This window comes from Lycorma delicatula, chromosome 1 (assembly GCF_047948215.1).
Source record: "Lycorma delicatula isolate Av1 chromosome 1, ASM4794821v1, whole genome shotgun sequence".
In the NCBI taxonomy this organism is placed as follows: Eukaryota; Metazoa; Arthropoda; class Insecta; order Hemiptera; family Fulgoridae; genus Lycorma; species Lycorma delicatula.
In genome coordinates, this window is record NC_134455.1 from 153,174,756 (window position 1) to 153,192,910 (window position 18,155).

Here is an 18,155-nt window from a genome sequence, read left to right on the forward strand (position 1 = left end):
TGTGCATTGCAATCATGGATCACTTACACTTATTTTCACAGATCACTTTCATTGTTGTACATATCAAAAAAACTTATATTGATATAATACACAACTATTACATTGCTTCATTACAAACATCAAATCACATAAATTTAAGTTTATAATTATTAGAAACTGATTAATTATCTTAGTTAAGTGATTCTAGTTAAAATTCAAGAATAACAAACTGGAAATTAATTTTTGTGAATGAGACATCTGAGATACTGCAATAACCATTTTAATTCTTAAGTTAATATCAATGCCATAAAGATGAAATGCAGTCAACTCTTCCTTACAATACACACTATCAGACTCTTATAAAATAACATATAGTAACGGTATGCTGCTATTAATCACAAATATAAATTAAAAAATATTTTATATGTAAAATTGCACTACATCTTGTGTAATATTTTAATTTGGTTCATTATTTATTAATCATTTTATATCAACTATTCTCTTACTGAATTAAGATAAGTGAAACTGTACTGTATATCAAAAAGGAATAAGATACTACACACATTATAGTACACCACAAAAATCAATTAATCTGAATTATTTACATAAATAAGCTTGCTAGGGAAAGTGCAGATTTAATTTGTCAACTTCATTCAGCAAGTACATTGAAGCAAGCAATAAAAGTAAAACAGCAAAACAATATTTTTAACATGCATCGATATACTTACCTTAAATGACGGGGGAAAGCTTTACAATTACAGCTTAAAAATTCTACAAATAAATTTAACACTTTTTCACAGAAAAAAAAGAAATGCATTACTTCCAAAACTCTTTTTAGTAATTATAAGGATTTTGGAGGTTCACCATTAATTACGAAAAATAGATTTTAATGCATAAATACCTATGAACATCTAGTTAAAAATTGGACAAACAAACAATAAGAAAACAAGAGAGAGCACTGGAAAAATGCCAAGGCTTATGGATAAGAATTCTTAACTCTTAACTAATTAGGACTTACTAATATAAAACTTAGATTAAATCTATGTCTGCGTGACAGATAATTTAAGTTGCACAATTAAAAAAATCTCATTAAATTAAAAAATTATTCATTGGTTATATCTCTAATACAATAAAACCACAAAAATCTATAGCAATGAGAAACTCTAAAATATGTAAATGTAATAAATGTATGTGTATAAGAGTAATGACCTTAAATCTAACTACTGTTAATGATCAGAAGCAAATCCAGCGAGGGCTAGCAATCCTACTGTGGATAAAACCAGTGGCCCCAGTAGTGGGCTAGTTTTTTTGAATGCTCACACCCCTTTTCCCTTCCATCCCTTTTCATTCATTCTTCTTCCTTGGATAAAAACCAAACATTGGTTCCATATTCTAACAACTTCTAGTAGCTGCAAGGCAGCCACTTCTTTACTACAGTTTAACAGGATAGTAACCCTGTTAAATTGGCCAAGCACTCCATTACCTATCTGGAGACTGCACAAAAAGTCAAAGTTGAAGCTGGGTAAGATGTACCTCTTACTACTATTCCTAATCAACTTTAAAATACGAAAAATTTTTTATAAAACCCTATAAAAAAATTAAATTAGTCTTTGTCGACTAAAAAATAGTAAAAGTTATCTAGCTTTCTTTATTAAGAAAATTTAACTATACAGAAAGTGTATGGTGATCATTAAAAAAGGTAACATTTTAAGTAAACATAAAAAAACAACAATAAACAGTCAATAATAAATACTATTAGTAAGCTTTCTGATACTGACTTCTGTTATTAACACAACAAATAATAACAATATCACAGATACTAAATGTTTAAAAGACAGAACCAAATTAAAAATACCTAAATTTAAGAGAAATTAAAAATTTAATTAACCATATTAATTTTAAACAGAAACCTAAAATGAACAATTCATAATTATTTATACCTAAGTAATAAAATTACTGCATAAAGGATACTGTCTTCAGGAGGTTTATTTTCTGTTGAATCCATTCCTGGAAGTGCAGCTGCTACACGTCTAAATAGCTAAAATCAAATAAATTACAGATCAGTTATAAACAAAGTACAATATAATTAAGATGGCTTACACAAATAAAATATAACATGGTGAAATACCCTTTCCAATACAATCTATTGTAAAAAAAATCTACATATAATACACTTTTTAAGCGTATTGTATAAAATAACAAGAGAGAGCACTGGAAAAATGCCAAGGCTTGTGGATAAGAATTCTTAACTTTAATAACTAATTAGAAAAATGTAAATTAACAATTAACCATTTTTATTTTGTCTCAGGTTAATAATTTGAATTAATTAACAGGTGAAATTGGAGAAGGAGATTCACTACAAAACCTTCACACAGCATATGTGTATCAACAATATCAAACCAATGTCAGGTAATAAAAAATATGAAGAAATAGTAGAGTATACAATTACTTAACAAGAATGAACATTTTGGTCCTAATTTAATTTAAAGCAACAGAACACTTTACAGAGTAGACTATATAACAAAAAAAAATTTAAGTATTGTTACTATACATTATTAAAAACTATATCCACTAAAAAAAAAGAAATATATTTTCAATATTTTTACAATCATATATTTACATTTTGTGTTAGTACTTTAAAGTATACGTTTGTCAACTTTGATATCTTAGTATTTAAATTAATGCCAAACTCCACACCTGAGTGGTAATACGCCTTTCATCTACAAGGTCCAAGTTCAAATCCAGTCAAGGGATGACTGGATTTGAAAAAAAATTCTATTCATATTCTGAAGCTCAAACTTCAAGATTATGTGATGAATTAATCATAAAAGAATTTTTTTTTAAAGTATATTTTTATAGATTAACTTTATTACCAATAAATACTTTCTTTTTCTTTTTTTAAATAAGACTATCTGATTTCATGATACATGATTGATACACAGTCCTTTACTATACTCAATTATAAAGTAATTAATTATAAACAAAACCAATTTTGAGCCAAAATTAACATTTATCAGCAAAAAAAACCCTTTAGTCATTGCAAAATATCATCAAACTGCAATTCGTATAAGGATGGGCAAATTTGTTTCCATGTTATACTACAAGCACGGCTATAAACTAGTTCTCACTGTCTCCCTTTAGATATGGTAAAACTGGGTACAAAATTTTTAATGGTTTTACCTTTTCTATCCCACCAATAATTGATCATTATTCAAAATAAACACATACCAATGAGAGATATTAAAATATACCAAGAAACTTATAAAAAATTAAGTAATACTTCAGTAGGTTTTCTACATCAGCTCATTATTCAATTATGAAATATATTTTTCATTGTTTTGAATAATAATAAATTTCAGAGATAATAGTTTAACAAGAAGGATCAGCCATGGAAGAACTACTTAATTGTAAAAATAATTTTAATTAATACATCATAACATTTTTCAAAATCTGAGAAAGTTCAATAATAATAATAATAATAATAATAAAAGTCAAAATTACAAAACCAGAAATTTTTTTAGTAGTTAAGTAATAGTGAATCTGTTTAAGAGAAAGATTAAACTTTTTAAAATGTTACCTAACATTATATTTACAGAATAATTCCAAATTGCATGGCAATCTCTCAGGAGATACCAAAAAATATAGGTCAGAAAACAATTTGTTGGTGGGTTTCAGTCTGCAAAACATTTGGCCCTGCTTTCTACTCCCTCTATGAAATTAAACCATACTAAAATTCTTAGGGTACAATTCAAGGAGTAAATTTGGTGTTTCCTTATAATTTTTTGTCTAGGTCTCAGACCTCTATCTTACTTAGGTTTTATGAAAAACAGGGTAAAACATAAAAAGTTTTGTTGGAAAATACACTTTTTTAGGTTTGGGTAAAACCTTTACCAAAAAACAAATAAAGACTTCTAGTTAATGAGAAAATTGATGTAAATAATGTCTATTAAAATTAAATATGAATTTGAGGAGTTCAATTTTAATTAGAAACAAAACACACTAATTGGATCGGAAAAGTGATATGATTTTAAACAAAACAATTTCCCATCAATGTCTGAATAGCATAATGTAAATGAAAACAAACAGAAAACTAATCAATAACAGAAAAAAATGAATAAAATATAGATTTAAAAAAATAAAAAATCACATACCTTTTGGTTTTTTAAAAATGTTTGCAGCTTTATCAAGTAACATTTTGATGTTTAATAATTTTTAGCATTTGTATGAAAATTGTTCCATTTAAAATCATATCACTTTTCCAATCCAGTTTGTGTGTTTTGTTTCTAATTAAAGTTCAACTTATCAAATTTATGTTTACTTTTATTTATGTTTAATAGATGCAGATTATTATTGTTATTATTATTATATCATTTGCTTTGAGGAAATTATAACTTATCTCAAAATCACATTTTAAAGACATTTCTTTAGATTAATTTTTATCAGTATAAAAATAATCAAAAAGTATAGTTATTTATTACATATAAAATTTTTAATTTTAGTTTCTATTGAAATAAATTTTAATACACTTAAAAAAACCATAAAGATACATGAGACATTTTACAATAGTTCACTTAAGTTGAGCTTACAACATTAATACAAATTTCATGGACTTTCCCACATTTTCTTGACATCGCTAATTCTATCTATGATGTTTTACATATAAAAGTAATAGTTTCTCCAGTATAAAAACAGATCAAAATTTAAAAATAAATGTTCTTAAGCTTCCATGTAAAATTAAATCAAATACACTAAATGACAATGAATAAATAACTTATTCATTAAAAAAACTCCTTTCTACGAGGGTAAGTCAATTATTATCCGGAATTTAGTTATATTTTTGTTTATGTTGGTAGTACTGTCGTGTTGCATAGATGATGCATGCATGGTTTAATTGTTGTTATGTCTGTGCAGGTCTGATGCTGCTAGGTTAGTTCCATTATCACTGCCCTGCCGTTAACCATGACTGCTCCGTTTTTTGTTTGCAACAAAGAAGAGCAATGTTTAGTGGATCTGTTTTTTTGTGGTCGGAAGGTGTATCAGGGGCCAAAATCCATCAAAGACTTTCGGTACAGTACGGGAACAGTGTGTTGCCACAACGGAGTGTCTACAAATGGATTGAAAAATTCAAAAATGGTCGCACAAGTGTTACGCATAACAAAGGAGCCGGATGACCGTTTACCACCACAAATGAGGAAAACATTAAGTGTGCACATAACATGTTTTTCATAAAGAGACCAGTAGCTATTGATGAAGTGGCACACGGCCACGGTTCTGCCTATGAAATCATCCACAACAGACTTGGGTTTCATAAAGTCTGTGCAAGATCGGTCCCAAAACAATTCACACAGTTACATAAACAAATGCGCTTGAATATCTGCCAAAAACATTTAGATCGCTATGTTAACAAATGTGACATCTTCTTAGACAGAATCATCACTGGTGACGAAACATGGATCCACTATTCCAAGCCGGAGAGTATACAGCAGAATATGGAATGGAAACATCCAAATTCGCCCTGCAACAAAATGTTCAAGACCCAACCATCCACAGGAAAACTGATGCTTATGGTTTTTTAGGACTCACAAGGCCCAGTACTGGAACATTATGAGGAAAGGGGCATGACAATAAACAGTGTGCGTTAGAGTAAGATGCTTACTGCCAAGTTGAAGCCTGCAATTCGAAACGAACGACGAGGACTGCTGTTGAAAGGTGTTGTGTTGTTGTACGACAATGCCCATCCACATACTGCTGCCCACACTGCTGAAATGCAACAGAAAAACATTGAAGTACTGTCTCATCCTACGTATAGTCCTGATCTAGCCCCTTCTGCATACCACTTGTTTGGTCCACTCAAAAAGGCATTAAGGGGCCGTCGATTTACCTCGGACGAAACAGTGAAAGAAGCGGTGCATTCTTGGCTCACAGCTCAACTGAAAACCTTCTTTTATAAGGGCATCAGGAAGCTTGTGCAACGATGGACCAAGTGCGTTGAAATGTAAGGGGACTATGTTGAGAAATGATGTAGATGTAAGTTTCCTATTTGTATTGCAATAAAATTTATAACTACACTGCAGATAATAATTGATTTACCCTCGTATATAGGACATAAATTAATATAAAACCATCAGGTAATTAAAAGAATGTAAACAATAACACTTTCAAAGTATCAATGTCTGTGGTAAAGTCAATGGTTTAATGTGGAATGAGGTAACATTCTATGTAAAAATATCATGTTTCTTGAAAATCAATAATTCCTAAAAATAACACAATGGTTACAGAAGATTTCAACAATGTTTGCTTATTTAATATCCCGAAAACCTATATATTTTTTTGAAACATGTTTAGACTGTGATGAATCTTGGCTTGATGATTTTCATCTTTCTTGCTTCCCTGATTTTCTTCATTCGCTTACTACTAGAGCCTTCTTCTGTTCATCAGTCCACTTTAAACCTGTCCCATGTACCTATTTTTGTTCTTTAAATTGCTTCCAATTATCTACCTTTTTCCTAAAAACATTCGGCGACTATCTCTGCTTTCAGAATGCCCACTTCCACCAGATCAATTCTAATTTCCTTAACACAATTTGTTGTATTTCTGAGTTTTGTAAAATGATCAAAAATCAATTTAGTCAGCCTGTTTGTGTCCATCCTCTTTAGGTGTCCATAAAATTTAGCACTTTGTTATCTTTTTGTCGCCCCGCTCTCCTTCTTTGTTTTTCTGTGGAAAACCTATATATATTGTTACCACATATATGCCTAATTTAATATCAGCGGATGAACACGGTAGCAACTGAGATGTGAGCTGGTGCACAGTATATGTACACGCTGATACAAGCATCACTACCGCCACACAGTTCTCCCACCATAGCGGTGCTGCAGCCCCACCACTCTCAGGCTCCAATAAAAGAGCGGTGCATGACAGTGAATTTTCAATTTATCATCGACCACCCCCTGGAAAGACCAAGAAGAAGAAGAAGAGAGAAGAAGTTTCCTGGCCGCCTCAATATGGACCTCCCAGCAGATGCCAATATCCATGCTGGAGCAGCAGGCCTGGCCGGCTCACCAGGCTTCAATCGCCCAGGCTGGCAGATTCAGCAGCAGTAGCCGGCCCAGCATGGGATCACTCAGGGAGAACTGCTTCAACTGCACCAGCGAAGGACGACTGATGCTGACCTGACACTGCCATGCTGTAGTGGGGACCCAACTGCCGCTGAGGGAAAGCCTGGTCTGATTTCAATGGACAAGCTGGAAACTCGCCGACTTTGCCGGAGACCAGCTTCCGAACCCAACAGCACTTGTCAGAGCTAACGCAAAAATGGACCTTTTCAGGGCCACCACAAGTTTATGAATTATGAGCTTTCGAAGCCATTCGACAACAGCCCTTCTCAGGGCTACCATAAGGTTAGTAAGTGCCATGTGCTGTCGAAGCCATTCGGCGACTATATATATGAAATTTATATTCAATTGAAATATATATCTATATATAAATCAGGGGTTATTAAAGTATTTTATTACTGCTGGACTAGCACTAAACACAACTGAATTTTATATTTTTAATTAAATTTAATTTAAGTCCATGAAATGTAAGTATATTTTGCAGAAGATTTAAGATTAAATTGCTTAAAATTAAGAATCAAATAAAAAAGATTACAATTTAAAATAAAGCAAATTAACAGGGCTAAAAAATTATTTTCTAATAATTAAATAAACCATTTTTTTAAACTTTCAAACTTTCTTTCTTTCTAGAGTACCAAAAATATAATAAAACTTAATAGCTTTAATTGTTCAGAGAGTTATAATATTTCAAAAGGGTTTTAACAACTTTAAATTTGTGTAAATTTACCATGAGTAATTAAATAATATATTAAGATGTTATTTAGTAACAAACCTAAGTTTTCATAAAACAGTCATTTTTGGTTCAATTAACCAACATATTGTAACAGGACCAGTATAACGGACCAGGGTAACGGATTTCTTCCAAATAAGAAAAAAAAGAGAAAATAATCACTAGAAAAAAGCGGGCCTAAGGCTTGCTGCAAAAATGTTATATGATTTATGTTTCATTTCACATGATTTTGTTAAATGTTTTTGCCAACTATAACTAAATAACGTTCATGAATTTAGCGTACTAACAAACAATAAAAAAGTTTACATTGAAAAATTTCAAAATCTTGAATATTTAATTCAATTATCATAATTTACTAAAAATTACCAAACAATCCAACTGGTTTTAACAAAATTCTGGGTACTAAGAGAAAATATTTGTAGGATCCTTATCCTTGGGCACTGTGAATATGAAAATTATACCGAGCTAGACTATCAACAACCAAATCATAAAGCTAGTATACTCCATATCTTTGAAAAAACCATTTTGAACTGAATGCAGAAAGTGAGTTGTATGAATTTTAGACTGTTGTATTGTTAGTTTGTTAAAGCAATATTAGTTCTATCAGTCATTTCAACGTTTTTAGTAAATTAGATTGTATTCTGGTTTTTATAAATTTAATAGTCTTAAAACAAATCTTTCCTTATTTGAATTACTATTTTGTATGTCATATATTTATTAAAAAAATATAAAATTTGATAAAGCTTTTCTATATAATAATACCTTGAGTGATTCTTTAATTGCTTGTAATACATAAAGTCTTTTTAAATCATCCTTTTAATAAATAAGTTGTACTCACTGGAATCATTAATTAACAATTAGTTATTGAAATAACTCTTTCATTTATTGAATACATTTTAAGGAATCCTACACTACAAATTGAAAATAACAGAATTTATTTTATTGATATATTGATAAATCTAGCCATAATAATTTAATATACTGAACTATGAATTGTATATTGTACTGTGAATTTAATTGAATGTAACACTAATTTAAAAAAAAACACAAAGTTAATGTAAATCAATCTGTTTACATGTAGTATTTACTCGTATAATGTAGTTGAAAAAATGTCTTTATTAAATATTAATAACTTGTGCACAACAATAATTTTAAAATGGTACAATAATTAATTTAACAAAACCTTATATATAAACTTGCAGTTTTATACAAGTTTTTGAATCTATGGATTCAACAGTTATCAGATGCTATAACATCAGGTAATATATTATAATAATGATAAATAAAATCTGATATTTGTCATGACCAATGGAATTAAATAGTGGTTAAATTTATTTATTAAGACATATGTGCCAATTTAAATAGTTTGTGTTGAAAGTTTAACTGTTGGTTTATAAGTTTGTTTTTGTTAATATTTATAAAAACAATATTTTTCTAAACGTTTGATTTTTTGCTATTTATTTTAAATATTTTTATGTATTTGTCTATATTTGCTAATATATAAAAGAAGATTTAAAAATTATTTCATTTTTGTATGCTTAAATGTTATAAAAACTTATATGAATAGCAATAACATCAAATTTCTCTTATGTAGTTTTACGATTTGAATAGTTTATTAAATTATTTATTACCTAAAATATAATTAACATTATTGCAGACAATAACCATTTTATTATTTTCATTAATATACTATAAATAATATATTTCCTAGTTTATTATCCTTAGTTAAAAAAAAAATTAATTATTGTATTATTTTTAATGTATTTTTTATTTATATTCTCTACAAAAATATCATTATAAAAGATATTTAATTCTGAAATACTATAAATTTGTTAACTAAAAATTTAATTTAATTTCTGCCTAATCCTATTTCATTAAGTATACTAATTGAGGCTGCCGTAGGCACACCCTGCAACTAGGCCCTCCGGGTGGGTTGCTCTGGGAGCAGTCTTGGAATGCTATTTATTAGTGTCCAAAATTGATTACCTATTGAGTAAAAATATTTTTTTTTTTTTTTTAATGATGAAAATTGATCAAGGAAAACGAAAAAATATCAGCAAATCCTCCGAATTAAATTTGGTTAAGATCAGTTTAAGCATCTTTTAAAGATTGTATACGCTCAACATTTTCATCAAGATCCATAATATCCATATGCAAATTCACTCAATATAAGAGCTAGAAACTTAAATATAAATTACATTAATTAATTTATTTATATATTATATTTAATTTATGAAACAGAATATTGTAAAATGAAACTATCCTTCCTTGACACAATAACACTAGAGAAGTTGGCTTCAAAATCAATAAATTGCTAAGAATATATAGTTCTTCTAATTTTGACCTTTACTGTTTACAATTTCATTTGACTCATGTGTTTTGCCTATATGTATGTTTAATTGTAACTACAAGGCCAAAAAGAAATTATACATACGATTCTAAATGGATCATCAGTAGTATTTTCAGTATTGATTTATTTGTACTGAAACTAGTTATTTTAAGCTTTGCTACGATATTGAATGAATGAATTATGGTAGTAAAATTTATTAATTTATTTTATAATTATTACAAGACTGACTGACAATAGAGCATTAGACAAATTCATTTAATAAGAGTAAGAAAAAAGTGAGAATTTATAATTATTTTGTATATAATACATAAATTATTTATGTATTATATTCAATTTACGAAATAAATAATCGTAATACAAAAATAACATTCTAACAAAATATCAATGTATTCTGATGACCAAAAATGTTGACTAATATGCCACCTTGGTTCAATAACTCGGTTAGGTTTAATTATTCTAAATATTTTATTATTCACTGGTTCATTCAAATAAATAAGTCTTTTATTTTATTTATAATATGGATTATTTTTATTATGATCTTTGAACTTTTAATTCATATATATAATACTATTGTATTAATTAATTATACATTCGTAAAAAACACATGGCGAGTCTGAAGGATGGAACAAGACAACTAACAATACAGCATTAGACAAATTAATTTGATCGAGTAAGAAAAAAGTGAGAATTTATAAAAAGTAAAAGAATGAGTGAAAATTTATAGAGTAAGAAAAAGAAGAAAAAAATGTTATTTTTACAAATAAAAAAGAAGAAATGAAACCAGAGTCTTAACATAAAATAATTGATTTTATGGAAAAACAATCGCATAAATAAAAAAAATATATTATTAATATATATTTCTCATATATATCGATATATAATAATATAACAAGTATACACCTGACAAACACGAGACATGTACTAATGAATAGGGATTTTTTTTCTGTTCAGCCTCTGCAACCACAGTAAGGAGTCTCTGTCTAGCAGTGGTTGTTAAGGGACGTGTTTTCTATGCTCTGTGTTGTGTGTGTGTGTGTGTGTACCTGAATAACACTTCCAGTGTAGTCACCAACAAACCATTAGGATGGCCAGTCCAGCCAGTGATAGTGTTATCTCTTTTGTCTGAACTTCTGGTCAAATCAGATAAGTTTTAGCACAGTTTATTTTTATTTTAAATAAGTGTCTAACAGTTAGTTAAATATGTAGATTTTATTTTTAGGCTTACGACAAAGTAATTTTATTACTTTCGAACTATTTTATAAATTAAGTAGTGATTAGTATTAAGTAAAATTACGTAAATAATTTTTACTTAATTTTATTTGGTCATTTAGTGTTAGAGACTTTTCCAGGTTCCTCTTGTATTAGCAATTTACACTAATGTAAGCCATTATTATCCACTTAATTTTAATTTTTTTAAATAAATTAATTTATTATTTTTGACATTTTAAAGTTACACTAGTGTTAAAACTTGGATATAATTTTAAAAAAAAATTAATTTAGACTAATAGCGACTAATCGCCCACCACCTCCTTGTTCTCCATTCCTGGAAATCTGGTGTAAAATTTGTGACCTTGGAAGCCTGGAAAAGGGCCAAGCGCAAGGCGTTGGTAACCATGGACATTGGGTCCATGGAGCCAACCACAACCAAGGGTGGTCCAGAAATGGCAGCCGCCACCATGGAAGTTACAGGGAAAAACCCCTTTACAATCACCAATCGAGAGGCGGGAGAAAATCCCACCCATAATGTTGGACTACCCTAGGAAGTGGTCAATGTTGGCAAGAGCCACATCTGCCATAGTCAGTGGGCGCCTGTACGCAAAGAGCCTGGGCTCTCAATAAGGCTGCAATTAAGCAGTGAAGGCAATCTCTGGGAAGTGCAGAGCTTTTTGCACTCGAAGGGCATCGCCTTTCACACTTACCAGCTTCGTAAGGAGAGGGAGTTAAAATCGTGGTCCGGGGTATCCCCTTTGAGGAATTCGGGAAAACCAAAGCGGGTGATAACCAAAACTCAAACTGTGACAACACCTGTAAGAGTTCCCGAGGCTTGGCGCCCACTAAAGGTGACATCAAAAACACCCAGCCGCCCCAACGAAAAAAGCCGGAAGCCAAGTCCTCGAACGAGAACGCCGGGAACGGCTTTCTGACGAGGATGTCAATAAAGGACGACCTACCCGAAATTATGGCTGTACTGCCTCGTCTGTTACAGGTGAAATCTATTAGGGACCTACTCCAGTCCTTGATTGAATGCCTCATGACCTTACTCACCCGGTATGGCTAGGCAAACTTTGCGACTGCTGCAGTGGAATGCGCGTTCCGTAGCAGGCAAGACGGCGGAGCTATGCCGTCTGGCCGATGACCTATAAATTGATGTGATACTGTTAGCAGAAACGCACCTCAAGTCGGAAAAATCACAGACCCATCGGAACTATTTCACCTATATAACCGACAGGGTAGTGCCACGCCAAAACCCCGCCAGTAGCAAAACCGTTATTTTAGGCCACAGACGAATCACGCATATCCGGGTAGAGGTCCACACCGATGTCATAAAACAGACCTGCATAATGTGCAACATCTAGGCGCAGTATACAGACTGGTCTCGGCATATAAAACAGGCTGAACTCAGCTGTACCCGGCGCTGACCTAGATGCCGTGCTGGAAAATTGGGAGGTCTCTTCATACTCATGGGCGATCTCAATTCTAAGCACACGTCTTGGAATAGCAATGTAATAAATGCTAATAACAGGTTGTTATTAGCGAATAATCGAGAGCCCGCTAGTAGTCACAGGCCCTGAAGTGACCACCTTCGTAAGCGCAAATGGTCGAGCGAGACCTGACGTGCTCGACATTGCGATTCTAGGGCGGTACAAATGCCTTTCGCAATAGAAACGATCGAGGACCGTTCTCCGATCTTACTGGAGTTGGGCCTAACAGGGTCCGGGTGAGCCCCACCACCAACTCCCCGAAGGTCAATGAACTGGAGAAAGTTCCATGAAGCTCTCCAACGGGATTTTAGGCCGGTAGATCCAGAACTCCCGACCACACCGGAGGACATCGACGACACGGTCGATCGCGTCACGTAGTCCATAAACGAGGCTTTGTCTTATAGCACTACAGATAAGGCCGCACGGCCCCTCCGTAACGATCTCCCACTTCATATCAACGAGGAAATTTTGGAAAAGCGCCGGCTGAGGAAGATATATCGCCTCACCCTGTCCCCCGATGACAAGCGGGCATTTTAACAGACAAACGGACAAGGTGAAAGTGTTGCTGACAAAACATCGCGAAAAATCTTGGGCAGATTATCTGTCTCGATATCGGACATCTCTTCGGTGTTCAGGTTGAATAAACGACTACGCGAAGGAAAGAAGCCTCGCCACCCAGTGCTGGGACGACGAGGTTTCTTGACTTATTCCGAGTCGGACCGGGCGGAGGTCTTCGCGGACACACTGGAGAAACAGTTCACTCCAAACCCCGCCGGCCCGAACAACGACCATGCAACTGAGGTGGACTCTTTCTTCGCGAACTATTTCGCTCAGTCAGAGGATGCCCTCGCGCGAAATAGACTGCGTTACTGAAGCAGAAGTGATCGCGGCTTTAAAGCCACAAGCCCCGATAAGTCCCTAGGGGTGGACGGGTTCAAGGCCCGAGCACACCGGAACGTTCCCCCCGCTCTCATAACGACCATGACCACCCTTTACACGTCCACTTTGTACGTAGGTTATTTTCCAGAATTCTGGAAAACGGCGAAGATGGTATGCCTGTCCAAACCGGGGAAAAGTTTATATTCTTCCCGGAATTACAGGCCGATCTTTTTACTTCCGACATTGTTAAATTTGAACTGTAAAAATAAATATAAATGTTGTACAGCATATGAGAAACATAACTTCACTTATATTGATTTTTTGAAAATGGAACCGTTTTAGTAAATTTTTATCATTTTTGGGATAGATCAGTGTATCGAGTCAACTGATAAGATAATCAAAATATTTTTGTACGATTCCAAGTAGCAAGAAATAACAATAGAAAAACATCAATAACAATCCTAAATAAGTACTTCTAAAAGAGCACTAATAATTCATAAAAAATCTTATTATTAATGACATTCAGAATTCTGTGAAATTCAGTGAATTGTAAATCATATATAAACCCGATCATTAAAAAAGAGGACTAAATAAATTAGCAAATACCTGTTTAACATTGTATCCTGCCTTGGCACTGGTTTCTATGAACATCACACTCAACTCTTTCGCTTTCCGATCACCTTCTTCAGTTGAGACTTGCCGTTTATCAGATAAGTCTGTCTTATTGCCAACCAACATTATTATGACATCGCTGCCTCGCTCAGTCCGTACATCATCTATCCACTTTGATGTTTGGTGGAAAGAATTTGCATCTACATAATAATTTTAATATTAACAGAACATTATTATAAGTGAAAAAAATCTATATTCTGTACACATATTTACGCATTAAGTTTCTGGGTTACTCTAACTTAATAATTCCTAATCAAATTATAAGGAACTTATAACTTCATCATGCTCTTTACATACAAAATAGCAAGAGCATTGTATTATATTCCTTATTTTCAAATACAGATTTTTACTTTAACACATTTTATCAACCTGTGGGGTGCACCACCCCAGGGAAGTGTGCTAACACTAAATGGGGGCCACGAGCATATTGAAAAGAAGATATTAATTTACTGAAAAGAAAGTAAAACAAAATACATTCAGACATAATAAATAATAAAATACACATTTACACTGATGTAATACACTTACAAATAGGATTGTATCAGTACTGCACAATGTATTTAATAAATACTAAATTAAAAACAAGTTTAATAACTATTAGCGACTCTCTTGGGCCTATCTTGCAGAGCAAAGTTTTTTGAAGGGGGATTTAGTAATAGAAAAGGACACTCTGAGTTCTTTTTCTATATTTAGTTGAGAGCTATATTTAGTCTTTAAAGCAGCAGCCACCACAGATAATCCAGTTTCGTAAAAGTAGGATGTTGAAAATGATAATAGTATACGAAATGCTCTTGTTTTCAGTGAAGAAAACATATCCACCCCTGCCCAAAATTCAAAGAGTGACTTATTACTAAATTGTCTTTTGATTTCACGACTTGCCGTGAAGTCTACGAAGATTTGTTCTTTGGCAATTGAGAGTCCTTTGGGAGTATTTTGAAATGGATCCCTTCCCACTTGTAATTTGCTACCGAGTTGTCAGCAAGAAAATACTTTTTTAAATTCTTTGCTGGCAAGGCTAAATGATTTTCCACGGTTAGAAAAACAACTTTCACATGTTGTTCTTCAGCCTTGTAAGTTTCAACACATTCATCTATATTTGCAAACATTTCTACGTTTTTTTGCTATAAAGTTTTGCTTCACAATTCCAATTTTCTACAAAAAGCATTAACTTGTATCCAACATATGTGTATTTGCTCCTTGCAGCTGAAAATTCCAGGTATTTAATTTCTTGAACGTGTTGATCAAGTAGCTCAATTCCATCACAAATAAACCATCTAGAAACTTCTCAGCTTCTGTTCGGTTTTCCTCTTCTAGAAAAAATGGTGATTTCATCTCTTAATTCATAAACACATTGTAAAAACTTTCCATGTGATAACCATCTTGCCTTGCAATAAAACAGTAAAGATGAATGTACTGTACCCATTCAGCATGCAATACATTCTGTTGAAGATTCTGACTCAGATGCTAGGATAGTTGGGGAAATTTTTGGCCTGACTACTGCTGGTCAGGGAAAGCAAGTGTTACAGCCCTTGAAGGCCAAGTAGGTTAAGGTCACTGCGTTGAAGAAACTAGAGAAATAGTTGGCCACATCAGATTTGGTCTCGGATGAAACAATGACGGGACTGATTGATATGTTCAATTCTTTGTGTGGTGAGATGGAGTTTGTGATTCGAAAAATTTTAGGGATAAGAGCACTGCATATATCCTGTCCTGCATCTGCAAACTAAGATTTTTGCATTTTTTAATAGTGAAGCAGCACGATCAGTTACAAGAGTACATTGAGGGCTTTACGGTTGTGATGGGTGAGTGGGATAGAATTCCTCGGCCTAAATCAGTTGTGAAATTGGTTTCGAAGGTTGTTTTGGCGACTCCTGCTTACAGCCAGAAGGTATTGTTGGTAGACAAGCCTGTTGGTGTTTCGTCTGTGGCCTTCAAGGGTTACAATAAAGAAACTTCATCCTAGGCAGCATGGTTTAAGGATAGTCAGTATCAGAGACAACCCGAAAGGAGTAAGGATCATGGCAAACGATATTGACACCGAATGTGAAATTGAAGAGTTATGTAAATATCCAATTAAGGTGGTCTCAACAAAGCCTCTGTGACCTAGAGTAATAATTTATGATGTGCCATGTGGGGAGAAGGTTTTCCTGGATGGGGCCTAGAATCAAAATATACTTTTATCGGATTATGATTATCGAGAAAAATTCAAGATTGTGTTTTGGGCTGTTAAGCTGGATAATGATGTTTTGCATTACATACTTGAGTGCGATAAGAAGATTTGTAAACAGCTTGTTGAGAACCAAGGTCATATTTTTATTGAACATCATTAATGCAAAGTTAGAGACCAATTACATGTGAGCTGTTGCTTCAGGTGTCTTGGGCTAGGGCACATAGCCAAGAATTGTAAGGGAAAGGAGCTCTGTTTATATTGTGGTATGGAGGGATACCATGCCAAAGACTGTCCAGTGAAAATGGCGAGGGGTGCCACATATGTGTGAATTGTTCCTTAGTATTTAAGCCATCTGGCCACAATTGCAGGTTGAAGGATTACCCTGTGTACATGCATGCATGGGACTTGCTGCTCAGTCGGATAGATTTATAGTTTGACATTAAGGTGGTAGCTGTTACAGGTTTTTGTTGTGTTTTACTTTAACTGATTAGAGTTTACATGTTTTTGTTTTATGATTTAGTTCTGGGTTCTGTTTTCAGCAGTGCTCTGATGTTGTTGGTTTTGTTTTGTTGTGTCATTTTATTTTGTGATGTTGATGTTTTGATTTCTTTATTAGGTTTTATGGGTTTCTGTTTTTATTTCATGTTAGATATAGGATTACGGTTAGGATTGTTTATGGTTAGCTATTATTTTTGTAGTTGGGTACTGGTATATAATAGTAGTTTGTTAATGTAATTCTGGGTGATGATATGATTTGTTTTGTTGGGTTATATTGTTTATATTTAATGTTTCTTTTTGTCAGTTCTGTTTTTGTTTTCTGTTTTAAATGTAAGATAATTGCTTAGTGTAGGTTTTGTTTGATCAGTTATTTTGTTTTATTGTTAGTAGTTTGCTGTTTGGAGTTTATTGGTGATTTAATTGATTTATTAATGTGGTTTTATGTAATATGTTTTAGATTTTTGTTAAGTTCTTGTTTCAGTTTATAATTTTTAATGTTTTGTGTTTTAGATTTCTGTGTGTTGCAGGCTGGACTCACTCATTCTTCCATTGAGTAGGTAGTAGTCAGCTCAATTGGTATGGTCTTGTTTAAGATTTGAAGAGTAATGTTTGTAAAATCAGTTTAGGTTTAGTACATCGATGGGAATCTCATACATGGCATTCGCATCAGGGGTATTCCATTCTAATTCAACAAATGATAAGTGCATCACTATTTTTGATTTTCATGATATTTGGTATATGATAATTAATTACCCTTGTAGTGGCAAAAAAATATTTTTTTATATTTAAAAAAAATTTCTTTCTTGAGTAATAGACTATAATAGAGTAATAGACTATTTTCTAACTTGCCAACAGGTAAATAAGCCACTTTCATCACTTTTTCCATGAGCTGTAGCATTATTTTACATCACAAGAGGTCAAAAAGGGGTTTTTGAAAAGACTAAAGAAGTAACTTTATTTTAGCGTACTCAAAATTCATTTTGTTACATAACTAAATCTGGTAATGTTTACTGATGTTACATTTACAAATTTTTTTTCAAATTTTGGGCCCAAAATAAAT

General features: G+C 32.5%; 1 protein-coding gene across 2 annotated transcripts in view; it reads right to left on the reverse strand.

Moving 5' to 3' along the window:
• Rab6 (RAS oncogene family member Rab6) overlaps positions 1-18,155 on the reverse strand; it is a 143,800-nt gene that overhangs the window by 36,060 nt on the left and 89,585 nt on the right. For both annotated transcript variants that reach the window (XM_075365335.1, XM_075365340.1), the window contains exons 5-6: positions 14,362-14,567; positions 1,951-2,017 (exon numbers count right to left, since the gene is read on the reverse strand). In XM_075365335.1, coding sequence (XP_075221450.1) covers positions 1,951-2,017; positions 14,362-14,567 — 273 coding nt within the window. The remainder of the gene's footprint in view (positions 1-1,950; positions 2,018-14,361; positions 14,568-18,155) is intronic.